A 14,389-nucleotide genomic window follows, 5' to 3' on the forward strand; every position below is an offset into this window, starting at 1 on the left:
GTGTTAGGGGAAGAGCCAAAGCTATGTGGAAACTTGTTGGGATGTTCTTAGCTTTTCAATGTGTTCAGGACTCTATTGTGTCCTAGCACACCAATCGAGAAGCAGTGATCTAATTATATTCTGTCCTGAATGGACATGCCTAGTATGTACACATAGTATATAGTACACATATACTATATATACATATAGTATAGTACACATACCTAGAACTGTCCTCAAACCCAAACTGAGGACTAGAACTAGGAGTTCCATTTATACTGGGTCCCTTTATGGGATTTGCAAATGCCCTGACTTGTATCAAATGAGATAATATTTTTACAGCTCTTACCACATTGCCTGGAACATAATAAATGCTTATTTCCTTCCTTCCTTGTACCAAGGGCTAATGGGTAGTGATGATAGATGAATCAATTGTTGTATTCTTTCACAGTGGAGAGAATTTTGCCCTTGACAGGAAATGATGGAATGCCAGTATGGAGTGGCATATCATGGGGCAAATTACTTGTGTTTCAGATGAAGTTGAGTTTGAATTTCTCTAATGTTTATACTATTTCCTAACTAGGTATTTTATGTTGGTGGTTGGACTCTATGCTGCTAGTCAAGACCAGCTGTACTTATTGACGGCTCACATCTCTGAGAGGATAATTGTCAGGGTAGGTACAACGTCTTCACTCTCCCTCAGGCCATGGCCCCCTAGTCTCCACTTCTTTCTGCTCCCAAGAAAGAATTCAGTATATTCCAGGTATGGTTACTTGGAAAATTAGCATTGAAGGAAATTTTATAAGAGTTATATTGAGGAAGAGAGAGTGTGGCATAGACCATGGGGGGCTAACCTAGGCATTGTCCCACCTTGACAACTAATAACTGTGTGACCAGAGTCAAATAATTTCACTTCTGACTGCTCCAGGAAATGCTTTGAGACTCTAAGTTATGGAAGAGTTACCCATTTGCTTTAGGGGAAGGAGTTTCCACAAAGTGAGTTCTCCCCACACCAAAGAAATCTCATGTCTAGGCCAAAACCATCAATGTTTTATTAGTCTTGGAGAAAGTGGGAGGAACATCAAAGGAAGCTTATGAATAGGAAAGACAGCATGGTGGAGAACTGGTTTTGGAGTCAGGAAGATCTAAGAATCCTACCTCTTACACTCACCAGCACATGACTATGAGGAAATTCGGTCTCAGTTTCCTAGTCTGTAAAATGGGAATAATGGTATCCTGAGGTAGTTACCTCAAAGACCAGCTAAAGTGCTTTGTGAATTTTAAAAGTGCCGGCAAGTTGAACATAAATACTCTGGCCTCACTCTCTGTAGCAGCAAGCACCCCAAGCGTCCTCAGGGTTTGCTGCCAACACAGGTTCTTAGATCTGCTTTGTTAAAGGAAAGCAACTCAAAATGGGGTAACAAGCTTACTTTAATCAGTCAGACATATATTGTTTACCTTGTTCAGGGGAAAAAGGTCAGCACCCCGAACTTCAAAGTATACAGACAGAATTATCAAGACAGAAACAGATCAAGGAGACAGCTTTCCAAACTCCCCAACCATTACATTCATACCAAATCAACATCTGGGTTTCAAAGCCGGGGGGCTCTGGACAACGGCTTCCCAAAATTCATATCAAAGCACAGAACACTTCTCAAAGTGAGCCCCAAAACAAAGCCTTACATCAGGGCTTATATACCCTTCTCCTGGCTCAGAGAATGTAACAACCTTATTGACCCACTGGCCAATCAAAAAGTATCTACTGAAAAACAAGCCTCCCACCCCAGGCTCCAGGTGCACTTTAGCCTGGGGCAGGGAAGATCTTTAAAATTTACATTCCCATTACATGAACATAAATATTCTGGCCTCACTCTCTTAGGGCCCAGAGGGCAATATCTCTCCTCATCAATGGGAGAGTACTCTGAGGGATTAGGGGAGTGGTGTGCTGGTCAGTGTTTGACATTTGGTTCTCTAGGAAAAAAAAAAGCTTGCATGACACAAATTCAATCTGTATTATTAACATTTTCTTTATCATCATCTTAAGTTTTGGAATCAACAAAGCAATAAATCAAGTCCTTATTTGTAATATCTGTCAATTTCCATGTTGAAAATGTTAACACTGGAAATTTCCATCAGCTCTTGAGAACTAGATTGAACTGACTGCTACAGAGTCCTTGGTTAGGGTATCTTTTCTCTATTCCCACAAGTTATCTCAAGTCACCTTCAGAAGTGCCACTCCCCCCTTCCCCCCCCCCCCCCCCCACTGCCATTGGTAGGAATCTATCACCTGGATTCCATTTAACCACAAAACAGTGAGTATCTTTTACAAAAGGACGTGAGCTCCTTGAGGGTAAAAACCTTAGTTTTGTCTTTCTTGCTAAATGTTTATTGGTTAATTGATTCTGTGATCCTGAGGGAGGAAACTTTCTATGGTGACATTATTTCCTGTTTCAGAGCAATCATATATCATGGAGCCAGAGTATGAAAGCTTAGCCTGTTATAAGTAAATGACTGTAAATATGGTGTAGGGGAATGATCACTGATTGGTTTTGGAGTTAGATGAACTGACTTCAAATCTTGGTTCTTCTTCCCTTCTGGGGCTCAGTTTTTTCTCTGTAAAGTGATGGGAGTGGACCACAGCTGGGCTTCTTGACCTTTTTTTGTATCACAGACTCCTTTGGTCGTCTCAGGAAACCTATGAACCCTTTCTCAGAAAAATGTGGGGGTGATTTTTTGGGAAGGGGGGGTAATTAATTTATTTTTAGTTTTCAACATTCACTTTTATAAGATTTTGAGTTCTAAATTTCCATCTTCCTCCTCCCCTCCCCAAGATGAACTGCAATCTGATATAGGCTATACAAGTATAATCATATTAAACATATTTCCACATTAGTCATGTTGTGAAAGAAAAAATCAGAATAAAAGGGAAAAATCATGAAAAAGAAAAAACAAAACAACCAAAAAAAGAAAATAGTATGCTTCAATCTGCATTCAGACTCCATGGTTCCCGTGAGTCTTTTGGAATTGTCTTGGATCATTGCATTGTTGAGAAGAGCTGAGTCTATTAAAGTTGGTCATCGCACAATGTTGCTGTTACTGTGTATAAAGTTCTCCTGGTTCTGTTCACTTCAATCAGCATCTGTTCATGTAAATCTTTCCAGGTTTTTCCGAAATCTGCCTGCTCATCATTTCTTATGGAACAATAGTAGAATAATGTTTTTAAATGCATAAAATACATAGGATCACAAAGAAACCAAAGGTTAGTGAAAATAACAACATAAAGTAAACAAAGGCAAAATAAAGAAACAAAAATATGTATATGTATGTATATATGTAGGTGTATACATATATACATACATATGTTTTTGTCCTCACCCAGATTTATCCATGGAAGAAATCTAACCTTAGGGTCCATGGATCCCAGGTTAAGAACCTTTGGACTAGATGACCCTTGAGATCCCTTCTAATATTCTATGAGTTTGATAAACTACCTGTCAGTGGAAACCTTTAAAAACTGTTTCATAGTTTTAATGTAATTGAAACAGTGACTAACATGACAAAACAATCATTTTTGCAGAGTATACCAAAGAATTTGTGTAGTTCTAATCCATTCAAATTATGGCCTTGTAATAACACCTCCAATGAGACAGTATTTTGGTGGTAGCCACATGATTCTTGACAAGTGAGACTCCCCTGTGGAGAGAGGAGGGAGGGAAAATCCTTTCTGTTTTTGGAAGAATCTGGTGACAAAACAGAGATTAAAAGTGCCTACCATCACCCCACCCATCCACTTCCTTAATAGTATCAGTAATCTACTCGACCATTTAAAAAAGTTGAGTTGATATTGAGGTATAGTGTGGAAAGAATTCTGGATTTGTAGTCATAAGGTAGGCATTTACTACCTGTAGAGGCCTGGGGAAGTCACTTAGTCAGACTGGTATTCATTAGAGAGTGAGTAAAGGGTTAATTTCAAACTATGTTGAGTCGAACGTCAGTGTGAGAAAGAACAGCTTCTGCTCCTAGCTTTGCAATGGGTGCTCAGTTGTTTAACTTTTTTCTAAGCCTTAGGCAGCTCTTTAAGCTGAGGATTTTTAACTCTTGGAGAATTTGATGGTGAAAAAAATTGCATCGTTATTTCAGTATAATTAGTTCCCCTTGTAATCCTAGTTTTTTATTTTATGAATTTCAAAACATCATTCTGGGAATTAATGAATACAGGCCAAGCTTAAAGGGCATTCACTTTTGGGTCTTGCCTGGGAAATGGCGGCCTTCCAAGCCTGAGGTCTTGAGGGAGCAAAAGTGGGAAGGCTAAAAAATTATTTTACTTTTAATTTATGGAATAAAACAAACATTTCCATAATACAGTATAATAAAAAGATGATTAGTGCAAATCTATTATGTACAACTTGCTATTCCTACTAAATATATAATAAAGTTATTGTGTAAATTTCTTTTTTTTATTCCCTCCCCTCCCCCTGCCCTAGAGATGGCTACCATTAGGCACAAATGTGTGTGTGTGTACACATATATGTTCTTTATAGTTAATTTGGATATTCATGATAGTCAAAATAACTTATTCTCTCAGTTGTTCTTTTTGTTTTTGTTTTTTTTGCTTTTTGAAGGGTTATTGGGGTTAAGTGATTTGCCCAAGGACACACGGCTAGTTTTTGTGTTGTGTCTGAGGCCGGATCTGAACCCAGGTCCTCCTGACTCCAGGGCCGGTGCTCTATTCACTGCGCCACCTAGCTGCCCCTCAAAGTCTTAAAACAATATTGCTGTTACTATATATAACATTCTTTTGGTTCTGTTGATTTTGCTTTTCATTATTTCATGCAAGTCTTTCCATGTTTTTCTAAGATTGTTGAGATCATCATTTTTTATAGCAGAGTAGTATTCCATCTCAATCATATACCACAACTTGTTTAGTCATTCCCCGACTGATGGGCATCCTTGCTTTTAGCAATCTTAGGGAAAGAGTCCTTGCTCTTTCTGAAAGAGCTCAATAGTATCCCAGGTACAGAGTATCTCTGAACCTGAACTTGGTGATGGTGGAGGGTCTAAGAGTTGCCTATTGAGTACCAAGCTCAGGGAGACTTGAGAGTGACCCGTCCAGCAGAAATGCTTTGTATCATAAAGAACAAGGCCAACCAAGCAACATAGCAACCTGCCCAGATCCCCAGTGTATGTCAGTCAATAGGAAATATTTGTCAGGTGCCTACTATGTGCCAGGAACTGTGCCAGTCCCTGGAGATAAAATGAGAGGCAAAAGATAGTCCCTGTCCTCAAGGAGCTCATAATGTGCTTCACTCACAACCTTTGTTCTCTCTGTACATACTCACTCTTCTTGCAGATGTTGTGTTTCTTCATGGGAGAGTGCTCCTCAGATTTAAGGGGAGAATTAAAACATTGCTACTGTGATCTGAATTAAATGTCTTTGTTTTGAGTTAATTGGCTATTAAAGATAAAACATATCAGTGGGGACTCACGAGATATGGAGTAGTTGCCCAGACCATCAAGAAACCGGGAAGCTGGGAGTAGTCCCCCCTTGGGCACCCCACTTGTAAGTGCTACATATATCTTCTATTAATGTCTCATACTGATAACCTTTATGGGTAAATAGGGACATATTATCATTGGATCACAGAACAAGCAATGACATTGGGAGTCATATCCTTTTCAAAATCCTTACATCATATGCAGTATGATACCCTAAAAAAAGGATATTCTTTTGTTCTTTACCCTATAAAATAGGGATGTTATCCCAGCGTCCTTAGCAAAGGTGATCTTAGAGAAGTGGTGACTTTCCTTTTTTTGTGCCCTGATCTCTTTATTTTATTTGTCTATTGACTTTTTAAACATTCACTTGAACAAATTTTGAGTTCCAAATTCTCTCCCTCCCAGAGGCCTCTCCTTTATCTGTCAAGAAGGCCAACGATATGATACTTATTTACGGGTGAAGCCATGCAAAACATATTTCTATATTAGCTGTGTTGCAAAAAAAAAAAAAGCCAAGAAAAGTTAGTTGAAAAACAATATGCTTCACTCTGTACTCAGAGTTCACTAGTTATCTCTCTGGAGGTGGGTAGTATTTCATCGTGAATCCTTCGGAATTGTCTTGGTTCATTGAGTTGATCAGAGCTGCTAAGTCACAGCTGGTCATCGTTAGAATATTCCTGTAACTATGTACAATGTTGTAGCAGCAAGCACCCCAAGCGTCCTCAGGGTGGCTGCCCATACAGGTTCTTGGATCTGCTTTGTTAAAGGAAAGCAACTCAAAATGGGTTAACAAGCTTACTTTAATCAGTCAGACATATATCGTTTACCTTGTTCAGGAGAAAAGGTCAGCACCCCGAACTTCAAAGTATACAGGCAGAAACAGATCAAGTAGACAGATTTCCAAATTGTCCAACCATTACATCCATACCCAGTCAACATCTGGGTTTCCACATCTGGGTTTTTCAAAGGGGGGGGGTGCTCTGGACAACGGCTTCCCAGAATACAGATCAAATCACAGAACACTTCTCAAAGTGAGCCCCCAAAACAAAGCTACACATCAGGGCTTATATAGCCTTCTCCTGGCTCAGAGAATATAACAACCTTATTGACCCACTGGCCAATCAAAAAGTATCTACTGAAAAACAAGCCTCCTACCCCAGGCTTCAGGTGCACTTTAGCCTAGGGGCAGGGAAGATCTTTAAAATTTATATTCCCATTACAAATGTTCACCTGGTTCTGCCTCATAAAGTGTCTTTCCTAAGGGTACATAGGGAAAAATGAATTTTGTGGGATCATAGGATCTCAGGTTTAGAGCCTAAGAGCTCCTAGTGCCACCCCCCCCCCCCCAGGGCAGGGACTGTCTTTTGTCTCTTTCTGTTTCCGCAGAGCTTAGCGTGGTGTCTGGCTCATAGTAGGTATTTAATAAATGTGTATTCAATTTATTGAATAATAGATAAGGGCTTTCAATCATTTATTTTGAAGTTCTATACAGTAAGCAACATTAATTGTGTTGCATATGAATTCTCTATCTTAATTCCAATCAGTGGTAGTACTTTACAAGCAGCTTTTGAATATTTCATTAATGATCCCACAGAGGATCCAAGTTTATATATCTTCGAAAGAATATAATTTTCTATTATAGATGAGGCTATCTCCTTAGGAAACTCAAGTCTGGAATCCCAAAGATAGCTATGGCCTTTTGTAAATGTGATTTGAATAGAAATAAGCTTTTTAGATGCATCTGATGAGACAAAGTAGGTTTGTTGGAATGTTTCCTATGAATCAGATCTATTTATATCTATTATACTGGCAATGATGGGGATGGGATCTGAACCCCTAAAAGGAAAAGACCATGTCTTTGTGATCTGGACCCCAAAAAAGAAAAGTCCCTGGACTTTCCCATGTAGTCCAGGTCCCTGGCATTTGCCTGGTGCACCTGGCCCTTCTCAGTTAATAATCCTTTCCACTGCCCTTTCATTGTGGCCCCACCCTAGACCACTCCTTAATTCCATCTATACCCCTTCTGTTAACCCCTAATCACCCCAGACTACTTGGCCACTCCTAGATAACATTCAGATCTTCCCACAGTCTTTCTGTTTAAAAGGTCCATCTTGCCTCCATTAAAATGCTCAGATTCCTTAAGAGTCTTGCCCACTTGTCAGTACAAGTGTCACAATAGCACAGATTCTTAGTCTTGCCCATCTCAACTGGTGTTTTAATAAATCCTTTCTCTGAATGAAAGAAGGCTGGAGTCGAATTCTTTCAAGGCAGAACCCATGTCTTTTGCCCTTGAATTTCGGTGTTCCCAGCACCCCTAGACTGCAACAATTTCAAGTTAGCAAATTGATAATTACCCCAATCTCATTTGAAAAACAGAAGAAAAAGTATTATTGTTTTGTTGTGTTTTCCTGAGATACCTCATTATGCTTAGAATGTAGCAAATATACAGGCCTAGTTTGAGTCATATGCCTTTAGATATGACTTGAATGTTTGTAGGAGTAGAAAGGTACCTTAGATTTTGCATTGAATCTCATTTGTCATTCATCTCCCCTACCTGGACCTGAAGACACCAGCAGAAAAAGCTCTTTGTTCAAGTGGGCACATACAAAGAAGCCTTCACAAAGTGACTGCTTTTCAGCCGGCTGTCTTTGCCTCTCCAAGTCCAGCCTTTCTAGAAAATCAAGATGAGAATCGGTGGGAGGCTGAGAGGAAACTGAAGATGTTTGCCTCTTTACACAAACCTAACAGCATTGAACTTCTGAAATTCCACTGCCCGATGGAATATGTGAGAACAGAAAACAACTGAGGAAATCTCAAGCTTTGGGTGACTTCTTAGATTCGAGTCCCTACAAACATGCACCTAGAAGTGTTACATGGCAGATACTATAATTATCAATAGTCATAAAATGAATGCTTGTCTGAGAATTTGGAGAAAATTTAGAAGGTGGGCTCCTTAAGAATAGGGACAGTTTTTTTTTTAAATTCCCAAAATGTAGCTAGCATAGCGCCTTACACAGAGTAGAAGCTTTATAAATGTTTGCTGAATGGAATTTTATGACATCCTTTAAAATAAATAGAAAAACCAAAAGGGTGAGATCAAGTGAAAACTGGTGCTTTATAGAGTGCATATAATTTTACTTAAGAAGGAAAAAAAATCTTTTTTTAACCTTATATTTATTTTCCCTTTTACTCTTTAAAATATTTTTCAGTTATCAAACATTAATTTTGTCCTCCTTCCAACCTCTCCCTCTCAAAAAGAAAAACAAAACTCTTAAAACAAATAAGCATAGGAAAGCAAAATAGAATCCCATATTGGAAATATCCAAAAACATTGTGTCTCACTCTTCATGTTAGACAATCCCGTCTGTCAGGAAGTGGGTAGCATTATTCATCATTGGTCGATATGAATCACTCAAGTTCACCACCTGAGAGTCATCTTAGATTTGTCACTTTTTATCATCCCCATGTTCAATCAGTTACCAAGATGAAAAGAATTTGGAGTCTTGAATAGAGTGCAGAACTTGTAGTCAGCAAGACCTGGGTTCAGATCTAGCTTCTGACATTTCTTAGTTGTGTGACCAGGAACAAGCCACTTGACTTCTCTGAGACTTAGTATCCTCACTTGTAAAATGCAGGGGTTGGACTTGATGGCCTTTAAGGTCTCTTCCAGCTTTAAATTTAATTCTTACCTAGTGCTTAGTCATTGAATGGGTGTTACCTCAGACAAACTGAGACCTGGGAAAAGACCTTAATTTAGAAAAGCCAAGATGACCCACTGCATCCCAGACCATTGCCAGTTGACCTATGTCTTACCACTGGACTTTGATGACTCTGGAGGAGAGAGTGGGCCTGATGACTTTGCACAGCCCTGCCTTACTTAAATCTAATTCACTTGCAAGTCAAGACATCACCTTTGTGATGTCATTGCTTCTTTTCTAAAATGAAAGATGAACAACAAATTTATCATCCGATCAATTCTACCTAAGATCACATTTCTGGGGCTAGAAAAGGACCTTAGGGATGACCTAGTTCAATCTCTCCATTTTACAGATGGGGAAACCGAGGCCTTGATAGGTCTTGTACCCTATTTACCTTGGAACGTCTATCTAGTTCCTTTCTCCTTGTTTACTGCCATCCTATTTTTGCCTTCATTATCTGTTTCTGAGAATATTACAACTATCTCCTAATTGACTTCTCTGTCTCCAGTTTCTCTCCTCTACAATTCATCCTCCATGCAGCAGAAAATTTAATATTCCTAAAGTGCAGATCTAATCTCCCTGAAGAAACTTGAATGCCTTTCTATTGCTTTTAAAATAAAATGCACATTCCATTGGTTTTTAAAACTCTTTGAAATCTGGCTCCAACCTCCAAATTATTGTTGCATTTATTCTGTATATTTTATATGTATTTATATGGATATGTATGGCTTTCCCCCTAGTAGAATATAAGCTCCTTGAGGTCAGGGATTACTCTATTTTTGTCTTGTATTATTAGCAGCTGCCATAGTATCTAGCCCATAGTAGGCAGTCAATAAATGGTGATTACCCTGAAACATTCATGAGGGATACCTGACTTGTCCAGCCCTTGGTAAAATTGGGAAGGAGGTAAAATTGTCTTGAAGTCCCAATACTCTTCCCTTCCCTGCATAAGTAGCATATAAAGAAAAAATGTTGAGAGACATTAAGTATTTCAGTATCAAATATTTATATGTCATTTACAAATGAAGCAGGGCATATAAAAGGAATAAGGTGCTATATGCATAAAAGTTGTTTTTATTTACATCTCCAACTTTACCATTTTCTTTTTAAATAATATTTTATTGCTATTTTTCATTTTTAAATTTCCTAAATTCTGACATTAACTTTAAGTTGAAATCATTATTCTTGCTTTTCTTCAGAAAATTGCTTTTTCTTTCTCTTCTTTCTCCTATTCTTCCTTCCCATCTACCATTTTAATAGACCTAGATCCCTCAGATATGTTCAAAGCATAGAAAACTTAGAGAGCAGAGAAGGGGATAAAAGAAGCCACCAGAAACCATTCGCTTGCTGACCCCAGGGTCTCAGCACCATTTGGACAGGTCAGGAGCACCAAGGCAGGCTATTTATTTGTAGAAACAAAAAGAGATGTTTTCTCTTCCTTTGATCCAAGGAATAAAAAGCTTGCATCATCTACTGCTTTATCTCAGACTATAATTTTTTTTTCCAGGCATCTAACCCCGGGCAATTTGAGAATGACAGTGACACTTTATGGCAGCGAGGACACGTTCCAGAATCTGTTGTCTGTCATGGGCGAATAGGAATTAACACAGATGCTCCTGATGAAGCCCTGGTTGTCTGCGGCAATATGAAAGTGATGGGAACAGTCATGCATCCGTCTGACAGCCGGGTAAAGGAGAACATCCAGGAGGTGAGAGCTGATGTGGGGTGAGGGCACCTCCACTGACATGTCAGCAGAGACTGCTGGGTCACCGAGTCCCTGACACTCTGAGACTCCAGACAGCCTCTTTCAATTCAATGCCTTTTTGTTCCGGCTGTTGGCTCAAGAAGAACACACTGTTTAAAAACAGTTAAGCGCTGGGGATGGAGAGGCATCTGTGTTGAAAATCTGAAATTTTGGTCCCATTTTGGTGTAAACAAGGACTCTGCCTCTGGTTTGAATGGCAATGGTAGTGGGAAACAATACTGTAACCAGCAGGGACCTCTCCAGGAGGAAACTTCCCAGTTACCTGGGGCAGATCAGTGACCATGCCAAAGTCTAGGGTTTGTTAGGGGGCTGAAGTGGGTGGGAGGAGGGATGTAGAGGTAACATGGCACAGCAGATGAGAATCAGGAAGGCTTGATTCTATCCCAGATGTTTACTAGGGACCCTGGGCATGCCACTTATTATAATAATAATTATGATAATGATAGCCAACATTTACTATGTGCCCGGCACTCTGCTAAGTAAGCACTTTCACGATTATTGCCTACTTTGATCCTCACAACAACCCTGGGAGGTAGGTACTGTTATGGTTCCCATTTTACAGGTGAAGAAACTGAGGCAAATAGAGGTTAATTAGTCCTAAGGCCCAAAGCTAGTAAGTGCCCAAGGCTGGATTTGAACTCAGGTCTTTCTGACTGCAGGAGAAGTGCTCTATCCATTATGCCATCTGTCCTAAGCTTAAACTCCCTGATCCTTAGTTTCTTAGTCTGGAAAATGGGAATAAAAACAGAGCCTACTTCATAGGATTTTTATGAGGGTCATATAACATGTATGTAACATGTTTTGTGAACCTTAAAGCACAATATACACGTACACTATTGTTGCTGTTTCCCAAATAGAAACGTACCTCAAAAAATAACAATTTACATTTATATCAAGGGTAGTCGGATATGCTAGCAAGTGTTTAACAGACTGGTTCTCCCTCCCTCCCCCTCACAAATGCGGGTATGATTCCCTTTTAAGATAAATCTGAATCATTAACATTTTCTCCATGACTTGCCTAAGTCTAGACAATCAACAAAACCATAAATCAATCCTGATTTGTAGCATGTGCCAGCTTCAAAGTAAAAGTGCCTCCCCTGAAGATTTAACGATTGGCTTTTCGTGAGTCTGTTCAAGCTAGTCCCATTGAAAGTTGGCAAAGCACTTTATATTTATATATATGTGTGTGTGTGTGTGTGTGCGTGTGTATTATCTCATTTGAGCCCTGTGAGGTGGGCATTATAAATATCATTAAGTCCATTTTACAGATGAAGAAGCTAAGGATCAGTGAGTTAAAGTGATTTACTCATGGTCGTATGGCTAGTTAAGTGTCAGAAGACCCGGCTCTTGTAGGCTTCAAGTCCAGCATCCTCTCTGTCTCTCTTTTCACATACATATACACGTGCACATATAGCCACACACATATACATGCATGCACACATATGTGTATATCTATACATATACACAAACATACACACCGTGTTGCCTTCTCATCTGTACATCAGCCATCTTTACTTAGCCCTTGTAGAATCTACACCTTGATGATGCCATGCTTGATCTTAGAGGGGAATTCTTTGGTGTAGGACAGGGTGGGCGACCTTTGCCCTCGAGGCCACATGTGGCCTTCTAGGTCCTCAAGCGTGGCCCTTTGACGGAACAAGTGTGGATTCAGTCGAAGGGCCACACTTGAGGACCTAGAGGGTCACATGTGGCCTTTAGGCTGCAAGCTCCCCACCCCTGGTCTAGGACCCAAGACTAAAGATTCTCACAACAGAATGAGAGCTGATATAATCTAGGACAGGACACCTGTCTCTGCCATCAACTAATTAATCCTTCAAGTCTGCCACTTGTCTTCTTGGTGCCTGTTTTCTCAATTGTAAAATGGGAAGAATATCCCACCTTCATGCCTCATAGAGTCGTTTTGATGGTTAAATTCAGCGGTAAATGTGAAAGAGCTATGGAGAGTTAAGAAGAGAATTATAAAGGTGTAATCCATGGCCCATATCCTCTAAGTTCTGTGTTCACATCACACTAACTTGGGTTTGACCTTAGGGCCTGATCTAGAAGAGTAATTATCTCTTTGGCTTGTTGTCTCTGCCCTCCCCACCTTTGACTTTGCTATATGTTTACTCTGGGAAACCTCCACATATGCTTATGTCTAGGTTTCCACAACTATGGGTAACAAGGTCCTGGCTCCTTTACAGGCACTGAAGGTTTATAAACATATACCTATACACACACACACACACATATATATATATATATATTCATATACACACATATTTGTGTGTGTATGTGCTTTGGTATATATATGTATGAAGGTCAGTGAGGTGGTGCACTGGATAGAGAGCCTGGCCAGCAGTCAGGAAGACTAATTTTCGAGCTCAAATCTGGCTTCAGAATCTTACTAGCTGTGTGGCCCTGGGTAAGTCACTTAACCCTGTTTGCCTCAGTTTCCTCATCTGTAAAATTAGTTGGAGAGGGAAATGTCAAACCACTCCAGTATCTTTGCCAAGAAAATCCCAAAAGGGGTCACAAAAAGTTGGACATGCCTGAAACAACTGAACAATGATCTGTGTGTGTGTGTATCCAGAGATGCATGTGTCAGTTAGAGGCCAGACTTTGTATCACCCCATAAAAATGCTTATGAGAAAAGATATTCATTGAAACCACAAAAGGCACTTGTGCCAACCTATAAACATATAAACTCCCCTTGTAAGGGAACTGAATTTGGAGACTTCAGTAGGACAGCACTCTGACATTCTGGGGGCCATTAATGTTTCCTAGTGGGAGAGAATTACTCCCCTATCCTGCCCCTCTCACCTAAGGCCAATCTGCTGTGCTCTAGTCTGTCCTCCAGACACAGAAAAATGAAAGAATGAACTGAAGGTGACTTGTCAACTATTTTTCTGTAAAATGGCTCGGCACAGAGAGGTGGCCCCGCTGATGAAGAGTCCTTCCTCCCAAGGGGCCTAGCCAACCAATTCATGTTGGGGGCCAGGCCCAGTGAAACGTCCCTCAGGGGACACTGTGCTCTATAAGTAAAGCAGAATTGCAATAGCCCAAAAGAAATGTGAGATGAGCACATTTAGACATTTCCATTCCAAATGTTCATGTAAACTATTTGTGCCTGACCACTGGTAGAGCCTCAGAGCATGTATTGGTCGATCAGCCATAATCAAGCACACTGTACGTTGACCCTGACATAATGATATCATTTTAGTCCTCTTCAATTACAAAGGACAACAACCAGCCATTATTGTCAAGGGCACCACAATCCTCCCAGTGGCCCATGTTCACAATGTTGGTGAACCTTGGTGTCATCTTCAGCTCCTCACTCTTATTTATTTTATGTTTGCGAGGCCATTGGGGTTAAATGACTTGCCCAGGGTCACACAGCTAGTAAGTGTCAAGTGTCTGAGGCTGGATTTGAAGTCAGGTCCTCCTGACT

General features: G+C 40.0%; 1 protein-coding gene across 1 annotated transcript in view; it reads left to right on the top strand.

The window, feature by feature from the left end:
• Nucleotides 1-14,389, top strand: part of MYRFL (myelin regulatory factor like) — a 169,331-nt gene that overhangs the window by 76,532 nt on the left and 78,410 nt on the right. The window contains exons 10-11 of the mRNA XM_069081439.1: nt 563-653; nt 10,681-10,881. Coding sequence (XP_068937540.1) covers nt 563-653; nt 10,681-10,881 — 292 coding nt within the window. The remainder of the gene's footprint in view (nt 1-562; nt 654-10,680; nt 10,882-14,389) is intronic.

Source organism: Petaurus breviceps, unplaced genomic scaffold (genome assembly GCF_028583685.1).
Source record: "Petaurus breviceps papuanus isolate PSGF00001 unplaced genomic scaffold, PetGlider_PUasm1.0 154, whole genome shotgun sequence".
Lineage (NCBI taxonomy): Eukaryota > Metazoa > Chordata > Mammalia > Diprotodontia > Petauridae > Petaurus > Petaurus breviceps.